General features: G+C 43.5%; 1 protein-coding gene across 1 annotated transcript; it reads left to right on the forward strand.

The window, feature by feature from the left end:
* Nucleotides 1-228: 228 nt before the first annotated feature.
* QDPR (quinoid dihydropteridine reductase) lies at nt 229-18,235 on the forward strand. Its single transcript, XM_073647120.1, has 7 exons — nt 229-409; nt 1,697-1,789; nt 3,770-3,866; nt 6,873-7,013; nt 10,327-10,435; nt 14,340-14,423; nt 17,950-18,235. Exons 1-7 carry the CDS (start codon nt 314-316, stop codon nt 18,053-18,055), a joined length of 726 nt encoding a protein of 241 aa, XP_073503221.1. The 5' UTR covers nt 229-313; the 3' UTR covers nt 18,056-18,235.
* Nucleotides 18,236-18,665: the final 430 nt, after the last annotated feature.

The raw sequence follows: 18,665 nt of genomic DNA on the forward strand, positions 1-18,665 counted from the left end.
CGCACCCTGCCCACAATCCATAGAGTGCACCCTGGTCAGTGAGTGTGACACACGAGAGCCACAGCCTGCACCACTGAGTGACGGAGGGACTAAGACACTCACAGACACTAAGCAGCTGGTCATGTGACCACTCTACCAATTCAGAGCAGCTGCCCCCAGCGTCCAATCACAGCGCGCTACGTCACAGCTAGGTCACTTTAGCTTCTGCCCGTGTTTGACAGGAGGGGTGGTGACGTCAGAGGGGCGGGCTCAGCGCTTGGCTCTTGTATGACAGTCTCTGGCGCGGCGCTGCTTTCCTCTCCCGGCTGTGCAGATGGCTGCTGCTAGTGAGGCTCAGCGTGTGCTGGTGTATGGAGGCAGAGGCGCCCTGGGCTCCAGGTGTGTGGACTACTTCAAGTCCAGGAACTGGGTAAGTGGCTTTATGTTCTCGTGTCCTCTGTGTATTATAGGGTTAGTATGCACTAGGAGTAGGACTGCTGGGCAGGTACAGTGGTCACCTGTGTACAGAAGTCACAGACCAGATGCATGTGTAGGTAGTAGAGCTGGGGCTGCATTTCATGTATTGCAGTTAGATGGCAACCTGCAGTCCTGTATAATAAAAAAAAGTTGTATTTTGGATCATGGGCTCTGCTGCGCCGCGGGCGACCCGCCGGGCTCTGCTGCGCCGCGGGCGACCCGCCGGGCTCTGCTGCGCCGCGGGCGACCCGCCGGGCTCTGCTGCGCCGCGGGCGACCCGCCGGGCTCTGCTGCGCCGCGGGCGACCCGCCGGGCTCTGCTGCGCCGCGGGCGACCCGCCGGGCTCTGCTGCGCCGCGGGCGACCCGCCGGGCTCTGCTGCGCCGCGGGCGACCCGCCGGGCTCTGCTGCGCCGCGGGTGACCCGCTTTACTACATTCAACTTTAATTTTCTATTGCTGGGATTCAGGAAACCTATTCCATACAAAAAAACATGCGTAACAGCTGAGAAACCATATCTGCATGTAGACACCGGTATTACTTATAATACAGGGTGGTCCAAAAGTAGGTGGACAGAAACTTTTTTTCACAAGTCTCTTTGGGTATTAATTTCTTGAAATGCATCTCTTATGTAATTTTTCAAATCACTGACACTTTGGTTTTCGACTATAAACTTTGTCCTTGAGTACTCCCCAAAAGAAAAAATCCATTGGGGTCAAGTCTGGTGAACGTGCCGGCCAATCAAGTGGGCCTCTTCGGCCAATTCATTTATTAGGAAATGTTTCATCAAGATACTCGCGGACCACTCTTGAATAATGTGGAGGGGCCCCATCTTGTTGGAAATAAAGGTCATGTGAATTAGGCTGTTGCTGTAACTGGGGAACAACTTGATTCATTAGAACTTTGAGATACTTATCTCCTGTGACTGTTCCATCAAAAAATATTGGTCCTAAAACACCAAAACTTGAAATATCACCCCAAACATTGACACCAGGCTCATTTAGTTGTTGCTCTAATGTTAAATGCATGCTCTCATTATACCAGTAAATACAATTGTCTGTTAATATGGCCGGATAATTTGAAAGAAGCTTCATCACTCCACATAATCACTTTACACCATGTTTGATAAATCTCCCCCTTCATAACCTTATTACACTTTGTCCAACTACTTTTGGACCACCCTGTCTATAATGTTGACTTTTTTTTTTCTTAGCTTTCTTTTTCTCCTTTTTCTCCTTGCAGTGGGTGGCATCCATAGATGTAACAGAAAATGCAGCTGCAAATGCCAACGTTGTTGTCAAACCGTTTGATTCATTCACAGAGCAAGCAGAGGAGGTGAGTCAGCGGGCGGCCGTCTCTCCTCATCACGTCTGCACAGCACCAGGTTACTGGATGTCGACTGATCTGTACAGTGACAGCCGCAGTCAGGAAATAGAATGGAAGCGCACTGATCATTTAATTTCCTAAGCAAAGGTCAGATGTAATTACTGTAAGAGCGAAGTAACAGCACCTGATCAGCATTACCTGGTCTTCGAGCACATACATCTGGCTGTGGCTCCATATGATGTCTCCTGAGGGTGGATATATCTGGCACTTTCCCCTTTTATAGGCTGTACATGTTGTTTGATGGAGATCTGCCATTTAATAGAGCTGCAGTATGATGTGCTCAGTGCATTAGGCTCAGCCAGATGATGTCTGGGGGGCATTAGGTCCCTAATAAATTATTTTAAACCTGGCCAAACACCTTCAATAGCTGCCGGTTATCTGATGATTGTCAGGAGTTTCTGGAGATGACCGAAGTGCTGGCATCATTTAGCGAAACGGGTTGCTCAGACTATCCTCTAAGTTTTATTTACATGGTCGTAAAATCCATGTGAAGCACAGCATGGAGGTGTGTACATCTGTCCGCCATATATTTAGGAGGTTATCTTCAGGCGATAAAGTCCTCTAACTGCTCTTGTACTTGTGACGTTCATGTATGTTCCATGTTGGGTACAGGCTGTGTTATACAGTTGGCACCTGCCTACTAACAGCAGTGGCGAGAGCTAGCTCCTATCCCTGCTGTTTAATCACTTAAAGGCCACTGTCAATCTCCGACAGTGGCATTTAAAGAAGCACTCCTGCCATTAAAGTGTTTACCCTCTTAATATATTGCAGTCATCATATTATATAGCTCTTTGTACTAACAATTATTCATTTTGCCTTTCTACCCAGCTAATTCTTCTCTTTTCTCTGCTCTATTTAGAAACAGGAAGTCTCTTGTCCCTGCATTTATCATTCCTCTCTTCAGCTCTTGACCCAGCTGCTCCCTCCTCCCCCCTGCTATTGACTTTTGCAGTTACTTATGACTCGTACAGGGAAAATTGACCTCCTGTTTCTACATAGAGCTTAGGATTCAGCTGGTCAGTTTTTAATAACGTGATGTCATAGACCTAATGAAAAAGAGAAGAATTAGCTGGGTAGAAAGGCAAAATGAGCAATTGTAAGTCCACAGTGCTGTATAATATGATGACTGCAATGTATTAAGAGAATAAAAGCTTTGATTGGAGGAGGAGGAGTGCTTAAAGTGGAGCATTAGTGTCATGTGACCGTTCCAGCACTCATCTGCACCCGACCATAAAGTTGCCAGGAACACATAGGTTTCCAAATGTTTTAAAAACAAAAAACTAAATATAAAAGCACAGGCCCATCAACAAGAAATAGTTATGGATCTTGGAGAAGATATAGTTTGTAGTATAGATCTTGCAGGAAGAATGCTGTTGATAATGGAAAAAACTGACAAAGTTGCATTATTTTTTTTTTTTTTGCTATTTTATGACTTAGAATTTCTTTCACATTTTCAGTATACTTTATGGTAAAATAAATTAGGCTTTCATAACCACAGCACGTCCTAAGACAAAAAAATAAGAACCCCCTATATGGTTATGTCAGCAGTAAAATAAAAAAAAGGTTTATTTCTCTTGGAAGAAAGGGAGGAAAAAAAGAGCACAAACAATACAGTAAAGGGGTTAACTTCCAACGACAATTAAAGGGTCACGCTGTAAGGATCGGACATGTGTTTTATAACTCGATGGTGGAGCTTGTGATAATCTTCCAAATCTTTGTTTTAACAAAGGCAGGAGGATTACATGACCTCTCGGGATCCTCGGACTTTGAATATCTGGCTGCTTGTAATGCAGATAATTATTATTTCTATGTAAATGTGTGGCCTGTATTCTGATTTACCATTAGATCAGTGTTAGTTGTAATGTGACTTGTTCTGTCACGTGGCTGGCGGTCACCATTTCTTCTTGCTTTCGCCCATCCTTGCATCAGGTCACCTCAGCAGTGGATCAGCTCCTTGGTGGCCAGAAGGTGGATGCAATCTTGTGTGTAGCCGGAGGCTGGGCGGGAGGATCTGCGAAGGCAAAATGTAAGTAAATGCTGTTTCGCTATGGAGGGTTTTCATGTTGCACCTACAAGTTTTCACGAACTTATTAGTGATGTTTACAATGGAAAGATCCAAATATGAAAGCTTCTTCCTTTTCCTAAAATGTGGTGGAAAGTACTTTAAATGGAACATATGAATCTGATTCTTGCTGCCTGAATGGGGTCTTATACTCCAATCTTAAAGGGGTTATCCTCTGTTTATAGAACAGGATTTGCTGATTGTTGGGGGCCCACACCCTGAGAACTGAGGAATTCTGGATGGGACAGCAGCACATAGATGGAGCAGGATGGGGGTTGAGGGTGATGGTAGCGCTCACCTGTGGGGATTGCGCGAAGACGCAGCACCTATAGGAGCCTAGTATGCCCTGGCTGAAAGAGCTTTTTTCCAGGTAGCAGTTTACCAGATCCGAGGTTATCACAATGTGTGGGCTGCGCTTGCTGGATTATTTATATCCAGAGAATATAAACAAGGTTCTTGATTCACACCAACGCGTTTTGGTATCCTCTTTAAAGGATGCGCTGCAGGTGGAGATGGAATCAATCAATGGAGTTTTATTCTCAACGCGTTTCCAGTTTATACAACGTCTTCAGGAAGAATCACAAATTTAGCCCCATGACTCTGCAGAGCCCTGGCTTGAATAGTGGAGGTGCCCATGCTCAACCTTTCCTCCATTCATTGCCTATGGGACTGCTAGAGAAAGCCAAGAGCAGCTCTCTATTTCCAGCACTCCTATAGTCGTTGAATGAAGTGGAGGTTGACCATGGGCGGCTACACTCCACCAAGCCAGGGCTGCAGAGATCCTTGTACTGTGCTGTTGGTGGTCAAAGAGGTCTGCATTGGGTCTTGTAGGCATGAGTCTGAAGTCAGGTTAGGAGACCTGCGGCCTGTCCAGAAATCACGGCCCACACGGACTTTGACACTGGGATGTTTAAAGCGGGCCTTAGACTTTGTCAAGGCTTTGTCCTATCCTAGTATTAGATAATGTAACAGGTTTTCCTCCAATTTTCTGGCATCTAGCTGCCTCCTTATGTCCTATGTGACATCAAAGGGACAATACCAGTGTTACCTCCAAGAATGTATTAAAATATCTACAATTCAGAGTGAGTCAGCTCTTTTAACCACACATGCTCCTGCTACCAATTTATGCTAATTGTTTTCATAAAAGCCAGATGGGAACTATTTGGGTTATATTTTATGACGTTCCTGAAACCACATAAGTTCAGTGGAGACTGTACATTTTTCTTTTTTTCAGCAAAATTGAAAAAAAAAAATTATGATTTCTGATCACTCAGTGTAGCCAGTGTATTTTCTTTTAAGGTTGATATTAGTTGGGACCATTGATAGTAAATGTGCAATGTATTGTATCACTGAAAGCCTGAAAATTGGACATTGCTACAGAGATCCGTGTCTTCGGTAGTTAATCATTAGTTATCAGGAACGATAACCCATGTGCATTTGCTCTATTGATCTGTTCTGTAAAAGGCAAAGTATTCTTGCTTTTTTTATCTTTTTTTTTCTATTTTGATTTGTCATTGATTTAGAGGGATTTTCCATAAAATAATAAGTGAGATGATTTGCAGGACCCCGGTCCAGTCGATTGTGCCTGCTGGAAGAGAGCCCTGCGAGCTGCTTCCTACCTGCCGGAGTCCCCGGCGCCTTGTCTGAGTAGTAGACCTGAGTCAACGTCGTGCCTATATCACTTAACGATGTTGACCTAGTGCCGGGCCTACAAATCAAGAGGTGCCGAGGATTCTGGCAGGCGGCACCTCGCAGGGCCCCGTTCAACTGCCACGGACCACTGATGTTGCAGCGGAACCAGAGTCCTGCAAATCTACCTGCTTTTGTTTAGCTGCAAGATCTGCTGCTGGTCGGGAAGTCCTTTCTTCCAGTCCAATGAAGGACTCTATGTACATATGTAGCCTCTTTTTTTTTTTTTTTTTTTTTTGTGAGCTTGGTTCCCCACTGTAAACTTTATTTGTTTTTGTTTTTTTTAAAGTCAAAAACTTATCAAGAATATCAAGTTATCCATGTGTCATATGAGAGTGGATAACTTTGATCGACCATTCAGATCTCCAGTGATCCCGAAAGTCATAAATGAGGAATGGAGGCAGGGCTGCAGAATCCCTACCTGAAAAAACCCCAAAACTCTGTATTCCGCTTTTTCTGTCAGTCTGAAAATAAATGGAGCACAGATCAAATATAAGTGCACCCCTCTCCATTCTATTGGGAATACCCCTTTATATTGAAGCTATGTGATGCTTTCTCACCTGTAGTGGAGATCGCTGGGTTACCTACAGGTTTTACCAATCTCTGGTCTTTGGAGTAGTCTTATAATTATGTCTACACTAGTATTGATCGACCTTCTATATCACAGATGCAGCCCAACCAGGAGCTCCACGGGCCAATCAATGCCTGTGTTTTACACTTTAATTACATAAGCATCAAGACGCAGTGATGAACCCAGTAAAGTATAGCAGGTGACCACTGCGGCCAGTGTTTGGCTACAACCATCAGCTAACTGGCTTGAAAAAGGAATCTGTCATCAGCTTTTGTTTAATCTGAGTGCAGGATGATGTAGGGGCAGCGATCCTGATTCCAGAGCTATGTCACTTATTAGGCTGTGTTCTGTAGATTCAATACAATCAGTGTTTTATCAGCAGAAGATTAACAATACAGGACTAGGTGTCTCAAGCACTGCAATCCAGCTAATCTGTGTAACCCCGCTCCCACCACTGATTGGCAGCTTTCTGTGCACATATTTAGGAAGATGCCAATCAGTGGTGTGGGTGGTGTAATACACAGCTCAGCATTCAGAGCTCGGCTACATCAACAGCAGAGAAAACAGATTCTATCAAAACTGCTCCAAGCAGCCCAGTAAGTGACTCATCGCTGAAATCTGGGTCTCTGTCTCTACAGCTTGCTGCTCTCGGTTTACATAGCAAAAACCTGCTGACATTTTCCCTTTGTTTCGGTTTTCTTGATTTTCAGCTTTTTATAAGAATTGTGATCTCATGTGGAAACAGAGTGTGTGGACATCGACCATTTCCAGTCACCTAGCTACGAAGCACCTGAAAGAGGGTGGTCTGCTCACCTTATCCGGGGCGAATGCTGGTCTATCCGCTACTCCAGGTAAAGACAGATAGGATATTGCCCATAGGAAAAAATACGTACACGGCATAACATATGAATAAGCATATATTGTAAGGAGAAAAGTATTGGGACACACATCTTAATCATTGAATCTGGTTCTTCATTTTCCCTGGTGTATAACATCTGGCCTCTTGCCATATCGTCTGCGTTTACTGTTGTGTTCGTTGGGACAGTGGCTCAGTGGTTAGCACTGTTGCTTTGCAGCGCTGGGGTCCTGGGTTGAAACCCACCAAGGACAATGTCTGCAAGGAGTTTGTATGTTCTCTGTGGGGATTCTGCTTTCCTCCCACACTCCAAAGGCATACTGGTAGGGGATTTTTAGATTGTGAGCTCCAATGGGGACAGTGGTAATTTCAGTGAAGCGCTGCGAAATATGTGACAGGATGGCTTATGAGCTCACTAATACCAGTGCTGTCCTGTATTAAGTGTAACAAGTCCATTCATGAATTTCTTCCTCCTAAATCTTCCCCCATCACCTGTCTATTATTGAGACGTGGGAGGAACAGCAGCAACTCAGCCACGAAGTGGAGACGCTGTGTTTAGAGGGGGGTCACCGAATGCTGAGGAGCCGAGGGCAGAAAAGTCACCAAAGCTCTGCTGACTCCATAATTAGAGAGTCCAAACCTCTTCTGATATTAACATCCGCACAAACACTGCGCCCCCACCGGGAGCTTCATGGCCGAGCAGCTGCATGTAACCTCACGTCACCAAGCACAATGCCGAGCATCAGGTGGAGAGGTGTAACGTTCCCACCACTGGACTCTGGAGGAAACGTGTTCTGTGCAGTGAAGGATCAGACTTCTCTATCTCGCAGACTGCCGGACAAGTCTGGATTTGGTGAAGACCAGGACAATGTCACCAGTCTGACTGCATTGTGCCCGCTGTCCAGCTTGGTGGAGGAGGGATAATATTATGGGGTTGTTTTTCAGGGATCGGCATATGCCCCTTGGTGCCAGTGAAGGGAAATCTTAATCCTTCAGCATACCATTTTAGACAATTTTAGCTTCCAACTTTATGGAAACCGTTTGGAGAAGGCCCGTTTCTGTTCCCCATAACGCTGTCCAGTTTACAACGCAAGGTCCATAAAGTCATGGTTTGGGGAGTTTGGGTGGACGAACCTTGTCCATCATCTTTGGGATGAAGTAAAACAGAGATTGAGCCTCACAAATGTTCTTCTGGATCATTGGGCAGAAATGCCTACAAACTTCTCCAAAATCTTGTAGAAAATCTTCCCAGAAGAGTAAATGCTGTTTATAGTTGCAAAGGGCAACCAACTCGTAGTGATAATTATGGATTTACTATGGGATGTCCTAAAAGCTTCTGTAGCTGTAATGTGCAGGTGTCCCAGTACTTTTGTCCATATAGTTTATATTTTAACTTATTTAAAAATAAATATAGGTTTTCTTGGCATGAGACTTGCTTTAATTTGCAGCATTTTAAAAGATTATTTCTGTGCATTGGGGCGTAGCAACACCATTACCATCTCCAGATTACTACCATTTGAGGACCTGGCCTATATGTAGTATCTGTGGATCTCGGCTTCCACTATTTCTCCACTTGCATAGTGAATGTGTCCTTGTCCTAAGTAAAGAGACCTTTGCCTCCTGATAGATTCAGCCCTTTGCCCTATGATTTCCAGCTTCACAAAGTTGCATGGACTTACTGTAGTTGAAAAAGTTTGCAAGACTGGAATGAAGGAGCGGAGACCTAATAATGTCAGGGCCATATGTGTTTGGTGTGTGACATATATAATAATGTCAGGTTGTCGCATCCTGGTAACCACATCCGGGGCCCTCAGGAATGTCTGTGAATGTCTATGGGACATGTGTGTCTCATTTTGGAGCAGACAGTATGTATTACACATGAGTTGGGCAATCTCCTCCGCAGGGTTGACTGGTCTAATTAAAACAAATTGCATAAGAAGAATAGGTCTAATTACAATATCCATGGTAATGATTAAAAAAGCAAAAAAACAAAGTCTAGTGCGCCTGAGCCCACCACATCATGGGGGCTACCATGCAGACTTGTACCCAGATGAATATATATTCATGATTTGTTATGCCCATGTAGTGAAATTATAATTTGTGCTGCCCTTGTTCGGTGTCCGGTCCTACGTTGCAGCTGTCTTCACTCCTGCGGCTGCACCCTTGGTCTGGCATCATTGGCATCTCTGCACTTACTGGGCCCTGCAACAACATGGGATGAACAGACCCGTGGAAGTTTGGGTTCTGATACCTGACCTTTCTTCCAAAGTTCAGTTTGGGTACCAGAACCCGAACCCCATTGAAAACAATGGAGACCCAAACTTTTGAGCTAGAAAATTCCCAATTTTGTCGCTCCCCCTTTTTTTTTTTTTTTTTTACACTCTCGTTCCAGACTTCCTTGAACTCCGAAAATTGCAACGGACTTCCCGGAGAAATCAGTGTTTGGCGATTAGCATCGGACACTAACTGTCCGGTACGAACCATGAACTTTTAAGTTTGGGTTTGCTCATCTCTAGTCACGGCACAATGCATATCATGATATTGTGTTTTTTTTTTTTACTGTTCTTTACAGATTTTTAAGATGTTTGGAATTTTTAATATATATCTATAAAGAAGATTTTAATGTCCGGGGTGCTGGATCTCTTCTCCTTGCTTTAATGTCATGATGTTGCAGGGACTGGTATGTGCAAGAGGCACCTAGGATGCCAGGACAAGGATGCTGCTACAGAAGTAGAGCCTACTCTGGTCTGCCTACCATCGAAGACTGGACTCTACACTGGACCAGAGCAGCGCAAATTTTCTTGCCTAGGTCTAAGTAGCACCTCTGAAGCTGTTTATGTATGCAGCTCCTGTGCAGACCTATGTGCATCACATTGATGCATTTTCTGCACTATGCTTACATTCTACTAACCTTTTGTGTAGTCTGATTTGGTAATGTTATATTGCTCCACTGCTAACCTACTCCTGGGCACCGAGGCTGCTATGGGTAGAGTAGGTTGGTATTAATCACACTTATCACGTTGGTTTCTTTGGAGTAGCTTTCCTCTATGCATTTTCTCTTTGAAACACACAATGGTATGAACTGTGCTTTGAGGCTCGCAGACTAGAGCAAAGGGAGAGGAAGAAGAGACACGTTCAGAGAGAACGCCCACTGAGCTCAGAGCCTGCAGTTTCACAAACAGACATGGCAGAGAAAACTGGTATTAAAAGTTAAAATGGCATATCATTCAAACAGAATTACAAGTCTTTTATTATCATGTGTGACATTTGTAGAGGAAATGGTGACTTGCATGATGTGTCCTGTTTAGGAATGATTGCCTATGGAATGGCGAAAGCTGCAGTACATCAGCTGTGCCAGAGCCTTGGTGGAGAGAAGAGCGGGTTGCCAGTGAATTCTGCCGCTGTAGCCGTCCTCCCGTAAGTTGCTTCCTGCTTTGTCTGATATTGATTTTCTGTGAATATGTTCCTGATACTTGAAGCAAATAGTGAGGAGCCTCTCCACAGTGTCTGTGAGGCTCGAGTATATTGATTGTGAGAATGGATAAACCCTCAGCGGATCTGAAAATGGCAAACCTGATTGTACATTTAAACTAACCATTATGATCGTAGACTTGCTTTACAATGCAAGTAATTATCCTGCATGACATGAAGTGTATGGGTACTGTGCAGAAAAACCTCCCAATAAATACCCCGAAACACAGTCCAGTGCAGATTCCTGGCTACTAACAAAGCTGTCTAACAGTAAAACTGTCCTTTTTTTCCCAAAACAACCTATAACTGCAATTTTCATATTTCCAACTTTTTTCCCTGTTGCTCTGTCCTTGTTCTTTTCAATAGACACAGCTTTTTTTTATCATTCCTTTCCATAAAAATAATCATAGGGGTACATGCACATGTTCAGTTTTTGCAGCTGAAAAAATTTCTGAAAATCTGCTTCAAATGTAGACATAGTAGAAAAAGACTTGGCACTCAAATAATGAATACAATTCCGTTTTTTATTTATGCATTCAGGTAGTTAAACGTTTTCAGTCTGAAAGAATAGACCTTCATCAGAAAAATAAAAAACAGGAACTGTATTCATTATTTGGGTGCAAAGTCTTTTTCTACTATATGTATGGGTTGGATACCCTACTTGTGCACGAAGACGAGTGAAGTAGAGTGCTGTATATCTTATTTGATCAAATGTGGACATGTTAGGAAAAACGGCATAAAACTTGGTGTTTTTACCATGTGTTTTTTTCTTTTCCCATTCATTTAAAATGAGTGAATACCACTGCAAAGAAAGCTGAAAAAATTGACATACAGCTTCAAATCTGCAAGGAAAAAATAAGCAGATTGTGCATGAGACTTGATGAATCTCATTCACTTTATTTTCCTGTTGATGGAGCTGTGTGGGCTTCAAATGGTTTTATTGGTGGTACATTTTTTTGGGGGGGGTAAATAGGACTTTTTTTTTATGCTCTTTATTTTATTTCTTTAGGGAAGTAAGGTGACTGAAAAACCTCAGTTCTGGCTTTTTTTTTCCCCCTTGTGGCTTTACCGTATGGGTTGGTTAAGCTTTATCTTTTGATACAGCAGGCTTTTATGGATTCAGCATTACCATATATATATATATTTATATTATTATATTATATTATATTATATTATATTACTTTTTCTTTTTAACAGGGTAATAGAAGGGTGATTAAATTATAGATATATAATTAATAATAATATTTTGTCCCCATAAACTACTTGATCGCCCTTTGGAGACAGACAATACAGCATTGTTATATAGTGGTAATCATGGTCACCTATGTAGCTCAACCAGTGTCAAAGCTTCACAGAAGCACCACATTGGCAGCCATGGGTTCCTTCAGCAGGCCCTTGTCTGCATTAGTAACTAGTGAGTGAGTGTGCTTGGGTGTTATCCGAGTATCTCAGGCGTACTCAAGTAATATGTTCGAGTCCCCGTTGCTGCGTGTTTTGCGGCTTTTAGACAGCCGCTACACATGTGGGGATTGCCTAACAAACAGGAAATCCCCGCATGTGTTACGGCAGTCTAACAGGCACAAATCATGCAGCCGCAGGGACTCTAACATATTAGTCGAGCGTGCCCAAGATACTCAAATAACACCTGAGCATGGTCTGATAACACGATATCCGAGCACACACACCTGATCACATCCTGGGTGGTTGAAAGCTGACATGCACTCGCACCAGCGACCATGCCATTTAGATACTGAAGTCAAACTGCAGTGATTTTGTGCTGGCTCCTATTGCTGCTGCTGGAGATGCATGCCGGCTGTATAACAAATTCAGACCTCAGTTCGGACGTTCATTTGTGCTAAGAGGTTATAATTGAGCTCATGGTCCTATTGGGTGAAAAAAGATTCGGATCTATCAAGTTCATTCGGTAAAAGATCTTGATTGCTGAGGGGCAACTAAGACAGTTTTACTGCTAGACTGTTTTTGATGAGGTCTGATGTATATTAAAATGTCATTACTGTCGGTGCTGGGCTGTGTCTGTCTTCGAAACCTTGGGGTGAAATTAATTAACTTTACCCCAAGAAACTGTAATTACAATGTATTTTTCTCTAGCTCCGCCAATTTTTTGAAATGGAAAAAAAAATAAATATATATATATATATATAATATATGCTGCTCAGAAAAATAAAGGGAACACTCAAATAACACATCCTAGATCTGAATGAATGAAATATTCTCATTGAATACTTTGTTCTGTACAAAGTTGAATGAGCTGACAACAAATTCACACAAAAATCATCAATGGAAATCAAATTTATTAACCAATGGAGGACTGTATTTGGAGTCACACCCAAAATTAAAGTGAAAAAACACACTACAGGCTGATCCAACTTTGATGTAATGTCCTTAAAACAAGTCAAAATGAGGCTCAGTATTGTGTGTGGCCTCCACGTGCCTGTATGACCTCCCTACAACACCTGGGCATGCTCCTGATGAGGTTGCGGATGGTCTCCTGTGGGATCTCCTCCCAGACCTGGACTAAAGCATCCGCCAACTCCTGGACAGTCTGTGGTGCGTGACATTGGTGGATGGAGCAAGACATGATGTCCCAGATGTGCTCAATTGGATTCAGGTCTGGGGATCGGGCAGGCCAGTCCATAGCTTCAATGCCTTCATCTTGCAGGAACTGCTGACACACTCCAGCCACATGAGGTCTGGCATTGTCCTGCATTAGGAGGAACCCAGGGCCAACCGCACCAGCATATGGTCTCACAAGGGGTCTGAGGATCTCCTCTCGGTACCAAATAGCTGCCAAACCGGTCATGCTGAAGGATGTTGCAGGCAGCAGATCGCTCTCCACGGCATCTCCAGACTCTGTCACGTCTGTCACATGTGCTCAGTGTGAACCTGCTTTCATCTGTGAAGAGCACAGGGCGACAGTGGTGACTTTGCCAATCCTGGTGTTCTGTGGCAAATGCCAAGCGTCCTGCACGATGTTGGGCTGTGAGCACAACCCCCATCTGTGGACGTCGGGCCCTCATACCACCCCATGGAGTCGGTTTATAACCGTTTGTGCAGACACATGCACATTTGTGGCCTGCTGGAGGTCATTTTGCAGGGCTCTGGCAGTGCTCCTCCTGTTCATCCTTGCACAAAGGCGGAGGTAGCGGTCCTGCTGCTGGATTGTTGCCCTCCTATGGCCCACTCCACATCTCCTGGTGTACTGGCCTGTCTCCTGGTAGCGCCTCCAGCCTCTGGACACTACGCTGACAGACACAGCAAACCTTCTTGCCACAGCTCGCATTGATGTGCCATCCTGGATGAGCTGGACTACCTGAGCAACTCTGTGGGTTGTAGAGTCCGTCTCATGCTACCACGAGTGTGAAAGCACAACCAACATTCAGTGACCAAAACATCAGCCAGAAAGCATTGGTACTGAGATGTGGTCTGTGGTCCCCACCTGCAGAACCACTCCTTTATTGAGGGTGTCTTGATAATTGCCAATAATTTCCATCTATTGTCTATTCCATTTGCACAACAGCATGTGAAATTGATTGTCAATCAGTGTTGCTTCCTAAGTGGACAGTTTGATTTCACAGAAGTTTGATTTACTTGGAGTTATATTCTGTTATTTAAGTGTTCCCTTTATTTTTTTTTAGCAGCAATATATATATATATATATATATAATTATACACATACACACATTTTTTTTCAATAATATACGCTGATCTGATTATTTATATAAAACTGTTTTCTTACTACATATCTTAGTTCCAGAAAGGGTTAATATTACAAGTCCGCACTTGGATGTATTCTCTGAGTTTTTAATAAACCTTATCTCCTCCATGGCAGTGTTACCTTGGATACACCAGCAAACAGGGCCTCCATGCCTGATGCAGACTTCACGTCCTGGACATCATTAGACTTTATCGTGGAGTGAGTACATGATATCTGATGTGGTTTTATTATTTTGCTCACCTTGGGTTTAAGAAAACTTCTGTCTGTTCTGCAACAAGGGGGTGGGAGTCACAATTCAGTTCTGTAGCTTTGTCATGATTATGAAAGTTTTGACAAAATTATGAATATGCACCCTATAGACCATGTTTGAACATTTTTTTTTTTTTTTATGCATTTCTTTTCAGGATTATATCAATTTATGTTTTTAAAGTAACATCTTCACGACCTCTGCTGTCATGTACGGCGCACGTTTTAAGCTGGTGTATGGAGCGGGCTCATACCTGGCAGGTCATGGCTGTGTTGCAGCCAGTCACCTCGGGCAATCACGAGTGGAGTGGTGCTCCGTCCGCCACTGTTAACCTGTAAAATGCCGCTGTCAAATTTCTAACAGCATTTAGCATGCGCCAACATGGGGCTGTGTCATTCAATGTACTCATCAACGCACCCGTGATGTGATCGTGGGTCGCCCATGGCTTGCTGTGACAGCCGGGGGTTTACTGAAGACACCCTTGCTTGTCATTACGGAGCTCCTTTGAAACCCTGCCTGTGGCTGGACTTCAAAAGAGACCGTGATTTTTACTATCAAATCAGATGATCGCAGCTTCAAATCCTCTAGGGGGACTAATAAGAAAAGTGGAAAAGTTAAAAAACACAAGTTCAAATCACCCCACTTTTTCACCATTAAAAATAAAGATATTAAAAAAATACACTTATATCGCCGTCTACAGAAAAGTCCAATCTATCAAAATATAAAGATTATTAATCTGATCGTTAGACACTGTAAGCGAAAAAAAGTCAAATAGAAAAACTGCTTTTTTTGGGGGGGGGGGGGGGGAGTGGGGGGAGCAGGTGGGTCTCCTGCAGTTCCACAAAAATGCTGTAACAAGCGGTCAAAACTTCAACTGTACCAAAATGGTATCAATAAAAACATCTTGTCCCGCAAAAAATAAGCCATAACAAAGCTTCATCCACCGAAAAATAAAAACATTATAGGTCTCGGAAAATGGTGACACAACCTAAAATTTTTTTTTAATTTTTTTTTGAAACTTCAGTTTTTTTTCACAACAAAAATAATAATAAAAAAAAAAAAATGGATACAAAATGGCATTACAAAAACATTTGTTAACATTTTTTTTTTAATGAAAACATAAAAAGGCTAATTGTGGGATCTCTGTGGTTTTAAGCACGTGGCCCATGGGCTGCAAGTGACCCCCCCAGGTTCCATTGTGCTGCACTCAATCCCTGAATTCCTCCAGGCAATAAAGGGGCCAACAACGCCAGCTCTTCTCAACTGAAAGGTATTGCGGCACAGAGACCCTCTCTGCAACGCAATACTTGTTCCAGCCACTATCAGAGGCCAGCAGCTGACATCGGCTGGCTCTCGCCGCCCACCCACGTCGTCCTGTGTCCTCCGGGGAAGTGATCCAGCCAACTCTCAGATATCTTGGTAGCACTTGAACGGGACCCCGTTCTGTGTACCTCTCCAGGTCGTCTCACTGCGCTGGCTCTCGCCCTCCTGCCCTGCGCCTCACACCCAGTGTCCTAAACCAGTGGCCACGGGCCTTGTCGGGCGACGTACGGTCTGCCCCCTTGGTCCTATATGGCCACCTTTTTGGTGATTGTGTGTGGAATGTGGTTACAGCACATGAAATACTGCAACCTCCGGTTTGCTAGCTGAGCCCTAAAGTACTCCACTAGGCTGGGGCTGGTCCCCTATTGCGGCCTGATCCCTCCACGTCAACGTTAATTCGGGCTCACGGGTGACATCCCGCACTTGCCGTGCCCCTGGGACCCCTTCTGTCTCTCTCTGGAGCCTTTCCCACTGCTCTGGTTTCTCTCCTCACTTTCCTCCTGGCCCTCTCTGGCTGGGCCCTGCTCCTCACTCTCCACTGAACTTCTTTCAACTCCTGCTCCAAGGACTGGAGCCAGGAAAATGGACCCTACTAGATGTTTCTTTCTGTCTTTTATACTTTGTCTGTGCTCCCCTAAATTTCTTCCTCCACCCACCTCCTCCACTTAGTTCCACCCTCCAGACAGGGACCAGGGACTGTGCTCTCCCTCAGAAGCAATCTCGCCCTTCCCTGATAAAGTGGTGTTGTGTTGGATGTGGGTGTGTGAGTCCTGGGTAGTGCTCCCTCCTTACGAGAGTGGGGTACCACACCTCTGGCTGAGATGCAGTACCTCTGTGGCGTCTGGACCTGCAGGGGCGCCACATTTGTGGCACCCACAAACTATTAATTCCAAATTTGTGCTATGAATGTCAAATGGCAATACTTCCTTTTCAAGCCCCACCTTATACAGTAGTTTCTGATCACATGCTGGGTGTTGCTGCTAATATGAGAAAATGGACCCTACAAATTAATTTCTCCAATCCTGTGTGAAAATGAAAAATTTTGGACTAAACATCATAGTGGAAATGTTGTAGTTTTTCATATCCATGACCCAGCATTGTAAAATTTTGCAACTCACATATGGGTTCACAATGCTCACTTGACCCCTAGATGAATAAGAGGTGTTTTTTAAATGGTCAGTTGTGGGGGGGGGGTTGCTTGATTTGGCACTTTAGGGGGCTCTTCAAATGTGACGTGGCATCCAGTCTATTCCAGCCAAAAGTCAAATGGTTCGCCTTCTCTTCCGAGCCTTGCTGTGACAAAACTGTAGTTTGACCACAAATAGGCGTATCTGCGCACTCAAGAGAAATTGGATTATGGAATTTTTTGGTCTATTTTCTTTTGCTACTGGTGTGAAAAGGCAAGACTGAGGGTTAAAACAACATTTTTATGGAAAACAAAACGTTTTTAATTTTTTGTGCACTCTATTGTTTGCTAAAATAAAATGAATTCCAGCTAAAGCAGAAGACAAATCGGGAAACGTTGAACTTTGCAGTGTTCTTTTTTTTTTTTTTTCCCCTCCTGAAGTGTATTTGGTCACTCGACTCAGTCACTTCCTAAACTTTTTTCTCATTGTTTTGACCATCAGTTGGTTTCTTTTAAGGGTTTTGCCGTTTTTTTTTATTTTGTAATGTCTTTATTTTTGCCCCAAAAAATGATGGCGAAATGCTCCAAAGGAAGTCCAGGCATGTTTTTGAGCTTTCCTGTTGACTTGTATTGTAAAGTACAGAGTGTCTTTCAAGCAGCAAATGCCAGAAGAATGGAAGTCACTTCTTTTAACCGCTTGGCATTTTTAGAAACCTGAAGTGGTTAATAGGCGTTCAAAAGCCTGAAAATATGAAGTTGTCTTTACATAGAAATGAATATGTTCATTCTTTTGAGTGTTTTCCGATAGGTTTTTTTTTAGGATTTTTCTGTGGTAGAATTCATCTAAAAGACTGTGTTTGTACATACCCTTATATTTTTCTCCATGATATTGCTGTATAATGGGGCATAAGAACTAAAAAAGTCTATCATTGTCACTTGCTGGCTACACATATGATGCACTTTGTTGAATAACTGCTATTGATTTTTATGGTACCTGCTAATTATTTCTTTCTTTTTTACTCTTGTAGGACGTTTTATAACTGGACCGCTGGGACTAACAGGCCCAAGTCTGGCAGTCTTATACAAGTGATCACCGAAAAGGGGAAAACTGAGCTTGTTCCAGCCCAGCTGTAATAGTGGTCTGCTGAGTCTTTGTGATCTGTAAACCGATCATCCCTTTACGGTTCCATCTTGTTTTCTCCACTATTCCCTTAAGTGCAGTTACAACTTTTTTTAACCTGTCTGCTGAGTATATATTTCTTATAACTCTATGGACATCATGTAATAGTGAATTAAAAATACATTACGGCTTTAGGAATTGTGTGTTTTTCTATTTTTTGTGGGATTTTTTTTTTTTTATTAAGGTGAACCTGTCTGCAAGATCCCACTTACCTATCTGCCGCTTTGCTTAATGTGGTTCTCACTGTGGCTGTGTCCTGCCATCAGCACCTTTTCAAAGGAGAGTGGGAAGAAACTGAGTAAACCCCTGCAAACTCGGGGGAGCATGCAAACTCCATGGTTGGAGTCATACCAGGGATGCCAGTGCTGTAAAGATACAGTGCCAATCACTGATCGTCTAGACGTCTAGGCCTACAAGAAAGTTCTAAAAAGCAGCTCTGTTCTGTTCTGGCTTATTGAGCGAGGTCGTTCGCAAGGTCCATATGCTTTTATAGGCCAGGAGTTCATGAGTCAACTCCCTTAATTATATCCAGTTTAGAGAAAACATGAAGTTAAAGTGCATCTG

Source organism: Phyllobates terribilis, unplaced genomic scaffold, assembly GCF_046119375.1.
Source record: "Phyllobates terribilis strain yellow unplaced genomic scaffold, ASM4611937v1 Scaffold_1__5_contigs__length_1240528914, whole genome shotgun sequence".
Taxonomy (NCBI): domain Eukaryota; kingdom Metazoa; phylum Chordata; class Amphibia; order Anura; family Dendrobatidae; genus Phyllobates; species Phyllobates terribilis.